Raw genomic sequence first — 19182 nt, forward strand, 5'->3', positions numbered from 1 at the left:
AAATTATTACTTGTGGACATAATTCTAGATAGTGTTGCTATTTAAAGAAGAATACGGTAAAATAATAAACACTATTACAAATCTCAGTTTAACAAACGATAACAGCAACAAAACCCACAGGTAGAAAACAGAATTGAGAGAAAAAAGGAAGCTTGTCCTGTTTTCCTCACCTCAAAAACGACGTAAGTTCTGCTTCAAGACACTGCATTTTAAACATAGGAATTTCCCCCCCCCAAACACCGGATTGAGCATGAGCAGTTTTAGCACAGGCAATACTTTAACCATACTTTGCATTTCACTCACCAGCTGAAATGGATATACTTCACCTGAAACTATGTCAGTGATCCAACTTTGCTTCCAGTGACTTTCCTGACTTATTTGATAGAATACGTCAACTTATAACAGTGAACATTTCTAAATACTTGTATGCGCTTGAATTTTATCAGATTGAACATATTTTCGAACTAAGAAACTTCCCAGATGAAGAATGATACTTACCTGCTCATTCATGCCGTCATCTTTAAAAGAATATTGTAAACAGTTTTTACTCTCTGTGTGAAAATCCTGATCTTCCTCAAAACTACTTGTATCTTCATCATCTGAGCTCATGGGGTCAGTGACTGCTTTGCAGTCTTGACCAAAACTCTGTGGTTTTTGGTAACTGTGCTCACTTGTGATGTACGTTTCTTCCATCTTCTGGGGTATACTGGGCGGCTCTTTATGATTTTGACTGTGACACGTCCTTTCAGTTGGATTAACAGCATCCGGCAAGGTCACTAATTTTTTCTCTACCCCAACAGTTAATTGTTCTTGTTCTTTTCGCATCCCTGAATAAGCCCAGAGATGAAGGTCTGGGTGATGCTTATTTCTGCAACAAAGGGGAGGGGAAAACAGCAAGTTATAGACAATACCACTTACAGCACTGAACTGTTAAGCATCCACTTCTGCTAGATCACAGCTACTGATAAGCACCATTATCAAACATGTAAGTATTTCTAGGTCACTTCTTAATTTAGGATAAATCCAGAATGTCCCTTTAACACAAAACTGACTATAAAAAACTGTAAAAATCACCAATAATCCCAATACACCACATCCACTCAGGTGCTGACCACCTAACTCCCACTGAAGCGGAGGGTACTCTACATCTTGCACTTCTATTTTTTAAACTACTGTACAAGAAAGAACTTTAATGTGAGAGAATAATGCATATGGAATAATGGTAGTTTCTGCTACCCAAATATAGAAAGATGGAGAATAAACCGTGGACCGATACTTACTTTAATATCCCAATCTTCAACTGCAGTCCATGCAATATTTCAGTTACACCATATACATCTGCCAGTAGGTGATGTGTTGACACAATCTTTTTGGCATTAAGATGAGAGTAGTTTTCTTTCAAAAATGATAATCCACACATGTGTCCATTGTTTAGCCAGTCTTTATCATAAAGATATTTGGCACTCCACCTCTGACCTGGGGTAAGCAATAAACAAATTGAGGGCCATCTAAAGCCACAGCAGAATTATATTTAAAACTAGAGTGCTATAATTATATGCTGTACTCTCCTAAATGTCTCCTAACATCCATGAAAGAATGATTCAAGGTCTTGCTATTAATATATTAAAATTTAGTTTTCATGGATTAGGAGGAAACTCTTAACACTTATGAAAACAAAAATAAACCTGAAATCTCAAGACCTCTCTAAATGGCATTTGAAATGAACATCTAATCACCTTTGCAATCAACGTACAGGATATTAAGAACTGTGCTATTATCAATCTAACTGCAAAAAATGTTTAAATTGGCATTTTATTTATCTAACTACTGCAGCTTACTTTTAAGAAAAAGAAAACCTAAGTTACCAAGAGAAATGTTAGAGACTGGATTTTATATGGACATATCCAAAACACCTAGTTTGTTTCTAAAAGACAAGTATTTTGCTTTAATACTGAAGACAATATCTATTTATTACAAGCCAGGACAAGGCTTCATGAAAAGCAGACATTTCAAAGTTATCGACAGCAGAGTTCTTACTCTCTCCTTTGAGGTGCCTTTTACCAGACACTACTAGAGAGGATATTGATGTAAGTGGGCCTCAGGTCTCCCATGCTATGGCAACATCTACAATCTTAACCCAACAGGCATGAATGAGTATTTAGCTAATGCTTCTATAATAACTTAATAACTATTTAAAAAAAAAAAAAACAAAACAAAACAAAACCAAAACAACCCCAAAAAACCCCAAACTAGAAATGTATAATGCTGATTATTCCAATATTATTGTTTACAATGAGGAACCGAGACAAACAGACTGACTAAGACCGCAATATCTTACACTCAATTTCATATCAGACTATCATCATATACAGAACAAAGAATGGGTTGATGGAAGCCCTTCATACCTTTCAGGAGAATACCCTGTCTATCTCCTTTCTGCCCATTATCCCAATACACTTTAAAATACTGACATTGTGAATGACTTTTTTCTCCTGACATAGAAAGAAAAGAAGTAATGGTTAGGAAGGGAGAGAAGATAAAAATTAGGGACACAGTCTCTGCATAGCAGGGGATAACGAAGTACCTAGTACAGTGCAGGGAAAGAACACAAGACAAATTAGTTGGTTTTAATAAGAAAAAGCTTGACTGCTCAAAGAGTACACCACACAGAACCATCAAACAAGACTCTGTACCAACAATTTAGATTCAGATTGGGGCAAATGAGAAAAGCCACATCTTTCCAGCTCTATTTTCCTAAATTTTCCTCTCAAAAATAACTAATAAAAACTGTGTTATTTTATACCTCTGCAAACAGTTTCCAGATTTTTTTTCTTAAATTCAGAAAGAAAGTAAATTTGGGGGGGTAGTCTCATTGCCCTTTTGAAACAGCTGAACTGCTGGATATTTCACCAGAAGACAGGTATGTGTGTTTGTATCAATTGTCAGGAAAAATACTAAAAACTTTCTTCCAAATTGTATAGTTTTGTTCCAAATAACTCCTAAGAAAAATACATTTATGGACAGAATCATTTTTAAATCAACATCTTCCTAATCATATGTATTCATTTTAAAAATAAATAGACTTTTCCTAAGTCTTACCATTTCAAACTTATCTTAACAATTTTAAGTTCAAGATGTTTGTGCACTATCGTTTACCATAAAAAGTGATAGATTTTTTCATATTTTATATATTCAGTTCCACACCTTCATTTACACAATTCTGGACAAATGCAAACATTATAAAATTGCAATTAATATGAAATTACACCCACAGCATATTTGAGTGTACAATGGTAATGAGTTCTTTTTCTCTAAAAAAAAAAAAATATTTAAATGAACAGATGTGATTCCAAGTATAGGCAAAACAGTTCACTGAATAAGAACGATTTGTTTAGAAAGACTTTTCAGACTACAATGACATGAAAAAGTGCTAAGGTTGCAGGGGAATTAAGTTTCAACAACTAAAGCGATGGTAATTAAGATCATGAATAAGATTTAGCATAGCTGAACAAGATGTTACTAACAGGAAAGTAAGTTTCTGCACAGAGCCAAACTTAGAATCACTTGCCCCAAGGAAGTATAACAGGTAACACAAAACAGACAAAGCTTTAACAATTTAAGCAATGCATAACATCTCTGCTTAAAAATCCCAAGCAGACAGCTGCAGATAAAGGTGGTTTACCCGTACCTGGTGGATCTCTGCAGATATAACAGATGTACTGCTCTGGAATGCTGTCCTCTAACAGTCCCATGCATACACTGTGCTGCCAACACAAGCACTCTTCACACTGGCATCAGAAAAAAAATAAAAGCAAAAACTAAAACTGAGATAAGTAGATTCAAAAATCAGAAGCTATTTCTTGCATCATCAAAATGCAGAGAACAGCAGTTTAACTTAAATAGCTTGTTTGAGTAAGATTATCTTAGTTGGGCAATTTGTGTTTGGGTAGGCAAAGACATCAAGCTAAAAAATAGCTCTAGTTCCGAAAGTTACCTCAACCACAAATTCCAGACTGGAGGGAAAAAAAAAAAAAAGAAGAAATTGAAGATGTAATATTTAATAATATTTTATTACAACATTCAGTATTTTAGCACCTAAATATTTAGTAGTGAAACATAAGACAGAAGTATAATATTACAGTAAAGTAGAAAGATAATGTAATACATTACAGCATAACAGTGAAAAGTAGAAAACTCTTCAGTTTAATTATTTATATTTACAAAGCATCTCTCCAGTGCGCTAGAAAGATGTGTTTTTAATATCGCACCAATGGAAAATCTAAAAGAAAAAGAAAATGAAGAGAAAATGAAAGAGGAGAAACAAGAGAACAGGAGAGCAAAACAGAAGTGGTAAGGCATGAGGGCCTAGAAACAGCAAACCGGCCGCTCTCAGTGAGACAAGGCATGAGGAGGAAAAGTCAGGCTGTAAATGGACTTTAGAAACGGGTAGGAAACTACCACTTAAAAAAATACATTTTCCCTTGTCAACTCAGCGATTGCCTCTGTTCTAAATATCTGCTGGTTTACCACTGAAAGTCTCTCCTCTTTGCTTTGACACGCTTTTAAGCATCAGCCTATTCAAAACACTGAAGTCACCTTTCCTCTTGTCACACCACTATGGCTACAATTTCCTCTCCTCTCTCCAAAGATTTCTACACCAGTCCATTTTTCCACATTATTACCATAGCTGAACTCCTACTTAGTTCCTCCAACACAGCACAGCATTTCAGTAATGTGTTCACAGGGACAGTCTTGTGTCCTTCATTTTCAGGTCTTTCTGTCATTTCCAGAAGACTTTTAAGTCCATTAACACAGGCCAGTCATACTTGCTTCCTTCAAAACTCAACTAAAAAGGCTCCGTTTTTTCAGCAGAAACTGTACCACATTAATAGTTGAATACAAACCTGTTTTTTGAGTGAGGAAAAAACCACAGGAAGTTCATTGCTGTTTTAAAGTTTTTGACAACTGAGTTCTTCCTCACTGTTGCTTGCATCTGATCTAATCGCTATGTTACGAATTCCTTGAGACAAAGACGTTAAATTATTCATTACTAGATGGGAAATGCTCCCCTCATTGGAGTACAAATAAATAAGCAGCACTAGTTGCAATCCATCAGCACCTGAATGCCGTGCAGATGCTGTATACTCTTCTACTCTTTTTTCTATACCAAGTAGGGTTTAAATTCTTAGCAGTTTCTAAAACTAGCTAGTTATTTCTAGTTTGAGAACTGCTATTCTAAAGATGAAGGACGCACATCACACACACATCACAGTTACTGACGATATTAACGTCTGTGTAGCAGAGATCTTGAATACAGCTGAGGTACATTTACAGTGAGTAGAGTGGTATCTGCAATCGGTACTGCAAAGCACAAGGGACAAACCAGAAGGGCTGGTATAATTGGGATGGTCTGTGGACAGAAGCGATGATTTGTGTGCGGGAAAGGATACTTTATTCCAAATTTATCAGTTAGCTATAAAGAAAAATGTTACCTTTCCGTACAAACCTGTTCTACATACCGATTTGTTAGAGAAACCCCATCCTAGAGTAAGTTCTGCATACACTGAACAGTCACGCCAAGTGCAGACCATAGAAATATTTTGTAATTGTTCACTTTTATTTATAGCTCTCTACATAACTTTGGTCTCCAACACATCAAAAGGGCACCTTCACAAGCAAGAAATTCACATTGAAAATATATCCCCCCCCCCTCAATTTCTTTACCTGAATCATAAAGCCATTTTCTTCATCCAGTTCACAAATGCATCTAACGATTTCATTGAGAGCATCATCTTCATCCTGAGACTCTTCAAAGTTAGTTGAATCAAAGTCCTGATTGTATTCATCACCACTAAGTAACAAACTCTCTGTAGAGGAATCATCCAAGAACTCCACATCTGAAAGGTCTAGTAAAAATAAATGCATGTGAAATTGTGTGTGCAGAGATGCAATGCTTTACAGAAATACAGGGGGGTTTGGCAGTTAAAAATCTTAACCTGCATAGAGCAAAAAAATCGCTCTCAAACACATTGCTGGTATATTAGATTCCTTGACAAATTCTGCAAAATGCCTTTAATGTGATCTCCTCAGAAGCAGAGTAGCAACACTCAATCAAAGCAAATACAATGCAGAACAGCTTGAGGAGCATAAGCATTTTGATTTAAATAGATGAAGCATAAATCAGTCACCATATTTATAGCTACAATCTCAAACACAAACTGAATTATTTCCTGTAAAATTCTCCTTCTTAAAGAATTAATCCTACAAACTGGAAGTTGCTGTTCAGCCAACCTACTTTCTCCACTAAGGTCAACAGACAAGATAGCTCTCGGATACTGGTATGATGTATTCTTCTCTGAGAACATGCTGCGCAAAGTCAGAGAGCTCCCCGAGGACCGTGTTAACGGAGAGGAGCACCTGTCCAAGAATTCCACAGAACTATCTTCATAGTCTGAATAATCTGAAAAGTTAAAAGACGATAAGTTGATGTTATAAAAATCAAGAAAAGTTTATGACAAATGCAAAAAAAAAAATATTTAGGTATACTGCAACATTATATTCAGAAGTAAATAATATCAACATTGAGGTACTAGGATGACAAAAATGCAAATATGAAGTGGGAAAAGCTCTTCGTAACATATTTTATCAAAAAATTTCCAGTAAGAAACATAATAAAGTTTAATAGCTAGGACAAGCATTACCCATTTAACTCCCTCCCCCAATCTCTGAATGTACAGAGGCATAATTTTTCCTAGAACATTATACAGTCCTTTTTTTCCCCACAATTCACCCTGTACCATCTGCTACCCTTAGAGATGCTGCTGGTAGCTCTCTCTTTTTGCCTTGGGTCTGTTTGTAGCACTACCAACATTGCTACCTAGAAGTAGCTGCAGACTGTCCTGTCAGGTTAAGTGATAACAGCTTGTCTGCACACCTGCAGAGTAGCACAGGGAGCCCAAAGAAAACCCTCATGGGATGCTCCCAGGCCCATCCCAGGAGCCATCGGCCATTCATGGGCCCAGGAGCATCACAGAATCATTTCGGTTGGAGAAGACCTTTAAGATAATCGAGTCCAACCGTAAACCTAACACTGCCAAGTCCACCAGCAGGCAGGCCACCACTGCCAAGCATCCCAGTAGGGTATGCACAAGCCCAGAGGAACATGATGGGCAGGCAAACAACAAACAGCCCCTGCCCAGGCCCCTCCCAGGGCTGTCCCAGCAGCACCATCACCCCCATTATCCAGGCGTGAAACCCAGAGCAGCTCTCTGGATAACCTTTTGGATGAAGCAGGGGTTGCAGCCAAGGGGTGGGATGTAGGAGAAAATCATTTTGGGATTGCACGAGACTTATTATGGAATGTTTAGGGAAGGAACCAAAGGCGGGGAAAATGGATGGACCTAAGTGATTTGGGGAGGAACAAGTGTGGGGACAACAGAGGAATAAGGGGACAAAAAGAGCCAGTCATGCATAAATAGTTTGCTGGTCAACACACTTGTCTGGCCATGCCCTGCGTCTGATGAGCACAGTTTGTCCTATCTATGCTGGCAGGGGTGGTGGAATCTCCCTCCTTGGAGATACTCAAAAGTTGTCTGGAGGTAGTCCTAGGCAACTGGCTCTAGGTGGCCCTGTGTCGGTAGTGGAGTTGGACCAGAGGACCTCCAGAGGTCCCTCCCAACCTCAACCATCCTGTAATTCTTATTAAACCCCATTTCTAACTCTTATCCAGGTGAGAGGCTCTCTATTCCGTGTGCAGGTGTGTGCATGGGGGGACTGAGTACCAGCAAATGGAGTCAGACCATGGGTTGAAGGGCACCTGGAGAGACCGGGGTGAGTGACTGAAGTGCCACCCACTTGCGAGGGGTCTCTGGTCACAGAGGCCCATGAGTTCATGCTGCAGCACCTGGAGCCGGTGCGAGTGTCTGACTGTTAGCAGAGATCAAGCTGGACCAGCCGGTGAGCAGGGAGGGGGTGGGTCTGCAAGGGCCAGCTCTGGGTGCGAGTGACTCTCTAAAGGTGAGAGCCAGGAGGGCTACTGGGATCTGGGGAGTCCTGGCCAACTCTGGGAGTACGCAAGCATGCGCTGAGTGAGATGGTCTGTCCTGCATTGGGGCTGCAGCCCCGGGGGCTTGTATCTCTAGGTGCCAGCAACTGGAAAGACTGGGATTGAGAGGCAGCTACTGGGCAGACAGTGTCTGAGCCCAGCTGCTGGAGGGATCCGCACTGTACATATATATATACACACACATATATATGTATGTATGTATATTCTCACTAGTGGACCCCCATCCTTGTCAGCCAGATTGGGGAGCAGGATGAGGCTGTTAGCACGTGCACACAAGCACAGACAGCACCATGCGCTTGTGCCTACTGGTAATACAGCAGTATTGACATTTATATTGATACCAGCATGATATATTTTCCTCTAACACATACTCTTTGCAACAGTCTCAGGGAACACATTTGCAAGCCTGTCCTTAATCACAGTGACTGGAGAGACCGTCTCAGGTAAGTCACGGAATCACAAATCATAGAATGGTTTGGGTTGGAAGGGACCTTAAAGATCATCTGCTTCCAACTCCCCTGCCATGGGCAGAGACACCTTCCACTAGGCCAGGTTGCTCAAAGCCCCATCCAACCTGGCCTTCAACACTTCCAGGGATGGGGCAACCACAGCCTCTCTGGGCAACCTGTTCCAGTGCCTCACCACCCTCATAGTAAAGAGTTTCTTTCTAATATCTAATCTAAATCTACCCTCTTTCAGTTTAAAAACTGTACCCCTCGCCCTATCACTACCCTCCTTGATAAAGTCCCTCCCCATCCTCCCTGAAGGCTTCCTTTAAGTACTGGAAGGCCGCTGTAAGGTCTTCCCAGAGCCTTCTCTTTACACTGAACAGCCTCTCAGCCTGTCTTCATAGGACAGGTGGTCCAGTCCCCTGATCATCTTCATGGCCCTCCTCTGGACCTGCTTGAGCAGGTCTATGTCTTTCTTATGCTGGTCAAATGGTAATTAAGAGTAGCTATCCATTTACTCCTCTTAAAACTTACCACTTTGAATATAAATGAGTAATCAGATTTCTACACTTTCATCCTTCTGTAGGAAGCATTCCTGCTACCACCTGTATCTACAGTTTTCTTGCAATGGGTACCACAATATGCTTCTCTCCTAAATACATTCCATAAAGCCACTCTTCATATTTACTTTCTCCTTCTGTCAAAAACACACTATCTACACATTTCCTATGTATACTCACTGTAGAGGAGTCAACTCAATGAGTAGTTGAGTTGATTACTTCATGTTGTATTGCTATCAATCTCACTGTAACAGAACAGTATAAATAACAGAAATTACCTACCTTCTGTGTTACATGGGTTTTATATGAACAGTCAATCATGCATACATGCAGAGCACACACACACAAAAAAAAGTTTTGTTGCTGTTCTTTTCTTTGTTTTAAAGCCTTGCACAAAATTTGTCTGGAGCACACAATGTGCCTACTCCCTCTTCTTCCCCAAGATGCCTCAAATTGATTCCAAAGGAACGAAGCATGCCTCACACCCTTTCATTTCTGCCCATGCTCTGAAACTAGAGTGAGCTAGTCCTGGAGAAAGAGAAGACTGCTTCTTTTGACAGATTATTTTTCAGTGGGCTTTTTCAGGGTCAGACACTGGAGTCAGAATCTGCCAAAGCATTCTTCTCTTTTCCCCAGTTAAAAAAAAAAAAAAATATCCAGGCAGAATACCTCTGGATTTCTAAAAACAGATTTTCACAAGATGAATTTGCAAAGAATAAAATGCTCAAGTTTTACTCACACTGCTTTCTGCATCTGGATTTAAGATTTCTATTTGTTGGGGCATCGGGAGATATATAGATTTCTTCTAATATTTACACGCATTGGATATGGCCCCTAGGAGTTGGAACCTAATTGTGGTACCCCTGCCAAGCTTCTAAGTTTCAAGACAAGTTGGCAAAAAGACTAAAGGAATAAAAAGAAGAAAAAAAAAAGCTAACACCATAACAAACCACCTTACGACCTCAACAAGATAAAACCAAAGAACAATACTGGGCACAAGAACACACCTCTGATGTTAATTTGCAAGAAGTACTCTATTTGAACCAATTTGGGTGAACAGGGTTTGCATCATAATTTTGCTTATTTTTATGCAAGTTCTTTTTCAAACACCTTTAACATCAACACTAAGTCTGTCACATACTCAAAGGATAGAAGAGCTATAAAACATTTTTCTTACTCTTATCAAACTGTATTGAGAGTGCCGCTGGAGATATTTCTGTACATAAGGTGATGGCACATTAGTTTTGAACATCTTCCTAAAAATGGAACCCGTGGAGAGTATTAACTCACTCTGTCATGTTTTAATCATCACAGATGAAGTAGCCAGGACTGCTTAGGGTCTTAGGGTTTTTGTTTTTTTCTTTGGCTCTTGAATACCTACCAGTATCTTCCTGCAAATACTTAGATGCCTTCCCAGTGCAAGTAAAAAAAAACTCCCAATAATTTTTAGGTAAAATAAGCAATTGAAGTTTATAGTTTAAGATTATATTGCTCCAATGTAAGGATGGTGAAGTATGTGAAACCTAGATTACTGCGGTTCACATTCAAGCACTGCATTATTTGGGAGCATTTTCATGTTATAGCACAAGTTTTGGACAGACAAACGCATAATCACTCTAGAGAAGCACAAGGCATCTTTAAAAGTCTGTGGTCAGAAGCTCTGCTTAATGCACAGGGTTTTTCCACATGCGCTTGAGGAAAAATTTCCAGAAAATTCTTTATTTGATAGGTTTTAAGTTTTCACCTTCTCATATTTTAAGAATTTTTTTTAAAAAAAGCGAAGTTACCACAACTGATACCTAGTAAAGCACACCCTCAAGGTACATGAAAGTAAACTCAATCTGATAGGCATAAAAAGGATAGTCTATATTCTCATTTCTAAATTTTTGAATATTTAAAGATGTTCTAAAAAAATAATAATCAAAAAAACCCTCCAAAACAGCAGCAAGATAAAAATAAGTAGTATTATTTTAAGTCCCGAAGCACTTTTTGAAGTAAGCAGGCGTAGTACACAAAAAATAAAGCTCAGTCTTTGGCAAGAAGAAAAGGCAGAATGACTTTGCATTTGCCCATGCTGTTATTTTTATTGCCATAATGCTGCAACCAAGACTGTACTGAATGCAAAAAAAGGTAAACCAAGGAACCTGTAATGTGATTTTATGGGGGATTAAAAGAACCAAAGGATGTGGAAAAGGCAAAGAAATACAAAGAAACAGTAAAAAACTGTACTCGTCAGCAGGATAGTTATCTTTTTATTAAAAAAAGAAAACCCAAACATTGTCCAGTTTTTCCAGAGAAATCATGCCAAGTAGAGTTACAGAATGGATGGTGCTAAAACATTAAACCACACTCTTACAGGAGTACTTCTCAAACATGGAGAAAAAAAAAAAAAGCACAAAGTGGTCTGAAAGGGTTTTTTATTTTGTTAAAAAAGCACAAGATACCTAGAGCCTCATATCTAAAAACCAAAATAGTTTTGTCCCTCCAGGGAACGGAAATAACAGAGAAAAGAAAAAGATGAGTGATATGATCAAAGAGTCAGAACAGGGAAGAGAGACGAAGACAAATGGACTCACCATTTGTCAGGACAACAGACAAGGTTGTTGAGTTTTATACAGTAAACCACTGAAATTTAGCAACAGATTAGATTCTAGAATAATTTTAATCTCCAAGCAAAACAAGCAGGATGTGTATACAGAGCTTCAAATGAAGAATTTGAAGAGATAAGAAAAGCAAGCATATCTTTTGAAGGAAGAAAAAACATCTATGAAATATCTATCACACAGAGACAGGCTATAAATACAAAAATGAGGCCATAGGCCTAAGTGTCCTTTCAACATTTAAGGTCAAAACCTATTCTTTGAAATTTCTAAAATTTGACATTTGTGTTGTTTAGAAACAAGTTTTAATATCTAATGGCAGAAATACACTGAGTGGTTTTGCTTATGTAAAAAAGCGTAAATTGAACTTACCATGCTGTTTAGATTTCTTCTTTTTTTTCTTCTTCTTTTTTTGTTTTGATTTATGATCTTTCTCCTTTTTCTCTTTTTTCTCCTTTTCCTTTTCTTTCTTTTTACCTGAAATAAAAATTAAACATTCTAAAACAGCAGTACCATTCCAAATTACCTGCTTCATTCGGCTTAATGCAAACATCACATTCAAAAATCAAGTATTCCAGTTGCCTAGTCAGATCAAAATTATTCAGTTAATTTACTTGGTATCTTGGGCATGTCTCCCATTTATTGCTGGTAGAATGGTTCAAAGGAACCTCTCTCAACAAGTAACATTTTACCATTTTAAGTATTTCCAAGCAAGGTATAATAGCACAAGAAGATATAGCAAAGCACACAAAATAAGTGGCATTATTTAAATAGCTTGTAACACCTATTTTAATTATGGCTTATAACAAAAAGGTTTGGGCAAGAGAAAAAGCTTTCCTAAGTGCAAAATTCCAAACTAAAAAGATAGCATCATCATAAAAACACATATTAGGCCTACAGAAAGTCATCTGAAGGAAATTTCAGTATCCCAAAACTGCTGATGCTGTTTCAGCGCTTTCTACTGTATAGCAACATCCTCACAGAAAACTCATTCTGACTAAAATTTATGATACATTTTTTACACTGTGGTTCACTTCTAAGCACTGTTGGTATACGCCCGAGGACAAGTACTTTGTCTCAGAAAAATTCTATTTATCTTGTTAAATCTCCCCAGACAAAATATATCCCACAATATTGTCACTCCATAATCACTTTCTAAGCAATCAGCAGTGAGATAAATAACGAGGAAATTTACTTCTTACAGAAAATAAATTATTAAAGTAGTATTTAAGGATTGTTTCCTGCACACAAATTGGAGTCTTATTATCTTCTTGGGGAACACAGCAACAGAACTTTTACCTCCTGGAAAAACAACGCAGAATCACTTATGAATTCTCATTCATCTCTAATAATTTTTTTTTTTAAACACAGGATAAAACCAAAGCCCTCTTAGTTTATATTTTCTTTCAAGAATTGTCAAATGTTTTGCTAGTAACACTTAACCGTTTTCTTCTCCCCCACCAAATTGGTCAGTATGAGGAAATGAAGGCAGTATCACTAATTCAACTAAAAAAAAAAAACCCAACTTTTTTTTTTTCAGGCCTCTCATAGGTAGTTTTAGATCCTTCCAAATCCTTGCTGTGGTCACTTCCATTTTCTCTTATAAAATTATTCTTCTACTATGAACTTGTCATATATATAAAAACTGTTTTTAAGACCTAAACAAACAAAAGAAGTGCAGCTGGGCCCAGGAAATATTTTACATTTTTACATTGGCTCTTCAGAGACATCAAGTGTTACAGAATTTTTCCTTTGTTCCTAAAAATATTATTGCTCTGTACATACCATATGTTGAAGAACTTTTCTCTTCCAGTTTTCCTTTTCTTTCCATTCTCACTGCACCTGCAAATTGAAGAATATATGACATAAGTGCAATGTCTGGCTGATGACCCACTTTCTTGTAAAAGTCATTAGACTGTAAAAAGTCCTAACGGTACATAATAAGAAGAAACATACAAACGTTACAATTATTTTTAATGTCACTTTACGATTATTTTTATTGTCTAAAGCACTGGAAACAAAAAGTATTGTAGTTTACCAACTTCTGAATGCTTGTCCTTCTCAATCACGTTCTTTAATATTTTCTCCTTCAGACTCTCAAAACATTTCTCCTTTATGGGCACAGAGCACTGTATCTCTGTCCCTTCAGAGCTCACTGATGTGGAAGACCTCTTTTTTTTACTATTCCCTTTGGGTAACTTTAGACTATTGGTTAAAGGCATTTCCAGATGCAAGGCATGTACATGGGACGAGGGTGCTGAAAACAAGAAGACAGATTTACTAGGCATTCCGTAAGGATTGCAGCCAGATCACTGGCTGGGTCAGATCACTGAAATGTCAAGTATTGGTAATAATGTCATCACACTTAACATATCATTACTGCATATGGATGCCTAGGTCTTAGTCTTATATACAGGACAATACATGCCACAGAAAGTTTCTTTGCTTTGGAATTTGCACTCACTTCTAAACTACTTGTACTGTTTGAAGTGTACTTTTGCTGCTACTTTTAAGCCTTTTTGTTTCCTTTTTACTTCACCGTAATAGAAACCCCCGTCAACAGTAAGGGTTAAAGGTGCTGACATTGTCAATATCATTTAAGGTAACGTTCCATTACGTGAACAGAGAAATTAAGCTCTGGTACAATATTTTTAGTGCTACGTATAAAATTTACACTTCTGCTTATTGCATTTTTCATTGATTTTAATAATATTTAAATCATTCACTGTCTTTCATGTGTATATTTAATCCACATTTGAATGACATGCAAAATACTGCGATAATTTGTCAGAATTCAGCATCATATACTGACAATTCTTATCTTGCACTATTCAGAAAAGTTTATTCAGTGAAATACTTAGTTGGTTTTTAATCTTTAACTGATTAACTGCAAATTAGGAAATAACATGGCAAAACAAAACTCAAATTATAATTTTCATTGCTACTATTTATAACCAAATAGGACAATGGAATTTTCAAATAATAAAACTAGAATAAAAGTTATTTATAAAGAACATTATTGAGGTCATTTAAAACTCTCTATTACTGTGCTCATCAATATTGTGAGAGCTTTAAGCTTCACTTAAATGTAATTAGGAAAGTCTAATCTTCATCAGACCATCGAGGACGTGTCAGGACCATGCCAAGGACACACGGTACAAAAATACAGCTCTACAAAGTCATAAGTGGTTCAGGTTTTTCAATGCCAGCTGTAAACACTTGGAGGCACCAGTCGCCTTTAGTGTCTCTCAGCATATGAGCCTAACAAAAGTATCAGCTGTAAAAAACACTTGCGGGTTAAAGTACTGAACAAAAAAAAAAAAAAAAAAAAGTCCTGAAAAATACCTGCTAGTGGTCAAGATATTAAACAAGACCAAATACGAAGCAGATCTAGAATGGGTTCTTTGACCTCCCCCCTCCCCCTTTTTTTTTTTTTTAATTATTCAGTAATAAAACAACAAAAAGCATTTAAATAAGCAGTGTTAAGATTTTTTAGTAAATTCATCAGGCACAAAAGGATTCTGGAGAAGAGGCAAGATCAGGGTTGAGGCTGTAAGGCAGCCTTCCAGGCTGGGACAGACCAACTCAATTCTACTAGAACACAACACACACGTTACATGAAACTTACGCCGGCTCCTAGGCAGCCTTCTCGGGAAAACAGTCAAAATGCCACAGAGTGAGAAAGCCGCGGGGGCAGAAAGAGCAATAGCAAGTAGCGTATCACCTACCACACCACACAGCACTTCTAAATGCCAGATGTTCCCAGCTGCAAGACGCAAGACATCACCATACCACGCAACCTAGCCAGCAGCCAGAACCAACTGCTCAGTTCTGCGTGCTGGCTTCTTACCCAAGCTGCATGACCACGGCGGAGGCTACCTGAGCCTTTCCACTACGTCAAATCAACCATCTCATGTAAGACCAGAATCCCTTCAAGACTGGTCTACTATTCAGGCTCTCGCCTTTGTCTGTATTTCAAGTGGACTTAGCTCGCTGGGATACTTATCATCGACACAAAACACAATCCAAATTATTCCTTTCTTGGGTTTCCTAATTAATGTTTGTCTCTGTTACAGGACTGAACTGCTTTGCCATCTGTGAGCAATGAGTATATTTTAGCACCTCAGTAAAAGAAAAAAATGACACTTCTCCACATCATCATGCTATCAACATCTTGTCTTGTTTCTAAAAAGAGCACAAAAGGATCACCCAAATGCACATAATTTGGTTAGGTCACTGCCATTTTGATGAAAAGATGTGAGAATACTCCATCCAAATAAGCTCAAGAGAAATTTAGTCTCAATATTAGGTGAATTAGTATTTAAACTTCATTATTCAGAAGAAATCCTGACCTCAGACATTCAAATGTGCTCTGCTATTGATAGCCACAACACAAGAAACTTCAGTGTCTCAATAATTTTCAACACAAGCATATCTGACAAAGTAATCAGCTAGTAACTAAATAACTGTTTGAGGGAACATTTATCACGGGCAGAAACCTGCTACAGTCGCACAAATATCCATCTCAATGACAGAGCTCTCCAAACTGCCTTTCTATAGTAACCTGAAGAGAGAAATTACTACTATGCTTGCATACTCTGCAATGTTATTCTTGGCTTTTACTTTTGTTAATCAGAAATCATTCTAGATTGAGAATCCCAAATTCTCAAATCCTAAATAAAGTGTTAAGGCTTGCAAAGCCTAATTTTCAACTGTGCAATCATTATGCCTTACAAGTAACCACAAAATTAGACAAAGCACACAACCACAATCTGAAGGGCAAGGAACAAATACAGCAAGAAAAATATTAGTTTATAGAAAATTTCCTTTATGGCAATATTACCATATATTTTTTAACTGTTACTTTTAATTGCAATTTTATTCCTGTTGAGGAGTCTAGTCAGCCACCTCCCACACAGTGAAGCGTGGGAGGTCTGCAATTAAGACTCAGCAGAGAGAAAGATGCTTAGAAATTAGACTTGATAAACTACTGATTATGTCATTGTTCTAAGATCAATTTTATCACCAGAAGACTGATTTCAGATCAAAAACAAATGCAAAACCACAGCAATCTTCAGTCTGCTTTACGACACGTTTCCAGTGCTACCTCTCCTGGTCTGGCACGGTGACGCGACACAAGCCCCTGCGTGCGAGCACAGGCGCAGAACAAGATGCACAAGCGCAGCAGCACAGACGGGCTTTTAGTGGCACTGCTTCTTTCAGTTCACCAAATTAAAATAAATTGTACCAATGTGAAGCAACTTATTTTGTTGCATGATATTCTATTCCATGGCTTTTGATGTTTCATCTTTCCTAATAACAGAAATATCATCTGCATTAATATACAACTTAAATCATAACATGACCAGCATAATTCATGGTTCCATCATAATTAATATTGTGGTTTGAATTCCCTGTGCATAGGATGAATTTTATACCTAAATGCACTTTAAATACATATTGCAGATTAATACCAGATCCTGCACAAAATGGTCTTTTTAGGAAGGGTAAGGAGGACATGAAAGGTTCTTGCTTGCCTTCAGCTAACTACCCCAAGAATCAGCTGGGAAATCTAGGACAGAGATTAGAAGGGCAGACATTCAAATTAGGGAGTAAACCTGACTGTCAGTAGATGTTCGGAGCAAAACAAACAGCTCCAAAGTAACAAGAGCTTTAGGTCACTGGAGTCTAGATACCTCTTAAAAGCAGGGTAACCAGTAACACTGGCAAGTGTTTATTAAAAAGCGACTGATCTCGTTTTCTGAAAATTTTGTACATCAGCCTTTTCTTGTTTCTGCTGCAGTAAATTGTTATCAATAAAATTACGTAAAAGTATACAATATTTTTTCTTTTAGCATAAGTGCAAATTTCTCCCATACAGTTAACCTAATGTTACTCTGCCTAGCAAAGTCACCTAGACTGAGCTAGAACAGGAAATAACAGCTAATGATAATATTGTTATATTACTATTATAAATATTTCATTAATATTGTTATATTAGTAAATGTAACAATATTTTCCTTCTACTTAAATTTTAAAATCCAGATTGCTTTCTGAAATAATGTTTGCTCAATACATAACAGTTAAACTAACGCAAATGGTGCAGTTACAGAAAGCAAGAAAAATTACGATGGATTTAAAGAAAACTACAACTACAGAAAGATCTGAATTCATGTAGTCAGAACTGGAAAACTACAGTGCTTTGCCTGTATTCAGACTGACTGTGAATTTAAAGTCTATGAAAGGCTCAGTGACAAAAAGCCCAGTTATCTACATTTTAAGCAGTTTGACAAATGAAAGCAAGGATTCTTAGTTATGTGTGTACACTACCAGGTGATCACAAGTAGCTCCATACACCAGTTTAGGCACAGCAGTACCTCTGTTCAATAATTAACTGGTAGCGTACCAGTGTCTACCAAAGCGCACAGTGCTTCCACGTAGCCTGTGACTGATCACAGGGCCTTTGTGTCGCCTTTACGGAACTGCAAGTTGCTCATTTTGAGCAATGGCTTTCAGAAGGACGTGTTAATATTACGAGTTGCCATTTATGCTTCTGCACTTCAGTGCACCTCATCCCCCCCTCTGAAAAACACCAAGTTAGTATCTTTTGAATAAAGAAGTCATTAAAATGCATCATTTTCAAAAACATATCGTTATATCTTCAATTGGAGCAACCGATAGCCCCCATCAGAAGTCTAAATTTCCGAAGCCACAAATTGCATCTCTGGGTCTAAAACAGTACAGCTCTTTTACAGAGGAATCTGTGACCATAATAGGCTGGTTTAGGCTAATTACCTCCGTAATTTCTGAAGCTATCTACAGTTATCTACTTCAATGATTATGAAGAAGGCAGGTCCAACTTAACTGCACTTAGCAAATTCCATAGTATTGTCCAAATCTAGAACATCAGATCTCTCCAGACTGTGTCAATAAAATCTAAATAGCAGAAATATCATAAAAGGACATAGATTTAAAATAGTTCTTTCAGATTAAAAAAAGCAGAAAGTTACAGAATAGTCTGGATTTCTTAAATTGCAATGTATAGAGTCACAATGCATATGCTAAACAATGCAATATATTAAATTACACTTAGGCAGACAGATATTCCTGCATAATGCAAATCAACTTTTCTAAATAATTTCAAGCATCGACAGGAATGAGAAAGGAAAGCTCTGGGCACCTTTCCTTTATATATTAGCTTGCCATTGTTTAAACAGGTTCATCAGAAAAGGAAAAGTAGTGATAAACAGAGTGGGTTCTATTCATTCTCCTGAAGCATGCAAGAATTTGGTGCAATTATGTGTGCTTAAGTAACACGACTTGAGAATCTATGCTACTTCAAAAGCAAAAAGACGCCTTCTAAAGCAGAGAACACAACAAAAACTATTTAACAATGTAAAGTAACTCCGAAAGTTTCAAACTTGAACTTAAAAGCTACGTTTTTCTTTTTCTTCTATGAGAAGGATATAAGATAAGTTTCACCAGAGTTAGAAGCCTGAGATGAACTC

At 37.5% G+C, this 19182-nt stretch overlaps 1 protein-coding gene across 15 annotated transcripts in view; it reads right to left on the bottom strand.

The window, feature by feature from the left end:
• PHF20L1 (PHD finger protein 20 like 1) overlaps positions 1-19182 on the bottom strand; it is a 62808-nt gene that overhangs the window by 9978 nt on the left and 33648 nt on the right. For 12 of the 15 annotated variants that reach the window (XM_082324449.1, XM_082324452.1, XM_082324448.1 and 9 more), the window contains 8 exons: positions 13713-13931; positions 13460-13516; positions 12047-12151; positions 6296-6460; positions 5725-5906; positions 3689-3788; positions 1281-1476; positions 499-868 (listed from right to left, as the gene is read on the bottom strand). In XM_082324449.1, coding sequence (XP_082180575.1) covers positions 499-868; positions 1281-1476; positions 3689-3788; positions 5725-5906; positions 6296-6460; positions 12047-12151; positions 13460-13516; positions 13713-13931 — 1394 coding nt within the window. The remainder of the gene's footprint in view (positions 1-498; positions 869-1280; positions 1477-3688; positions 3789-5724; positions 5907-6295; positions 6461-12046; positions 12152-13459; positions 13517-13712; positions 13932-19182) is intronic. The other 3 variants (XM_082324444.1, XM_082324446.1, XM_082324445.1) reach the window with 1 other exon arrangement.

Source organism: Platalea leucorodia (assembly GCF_965183815.1).
Source record: "Platalea leucorodia genome assembly, chromosome: 1".
Taxonomy (NCBI): Eukaryota; Metazoa; Chordata; class Aves; order Pelecaniformes; family Threskiornithidae; genus Platalea; species Platalea leucorodia.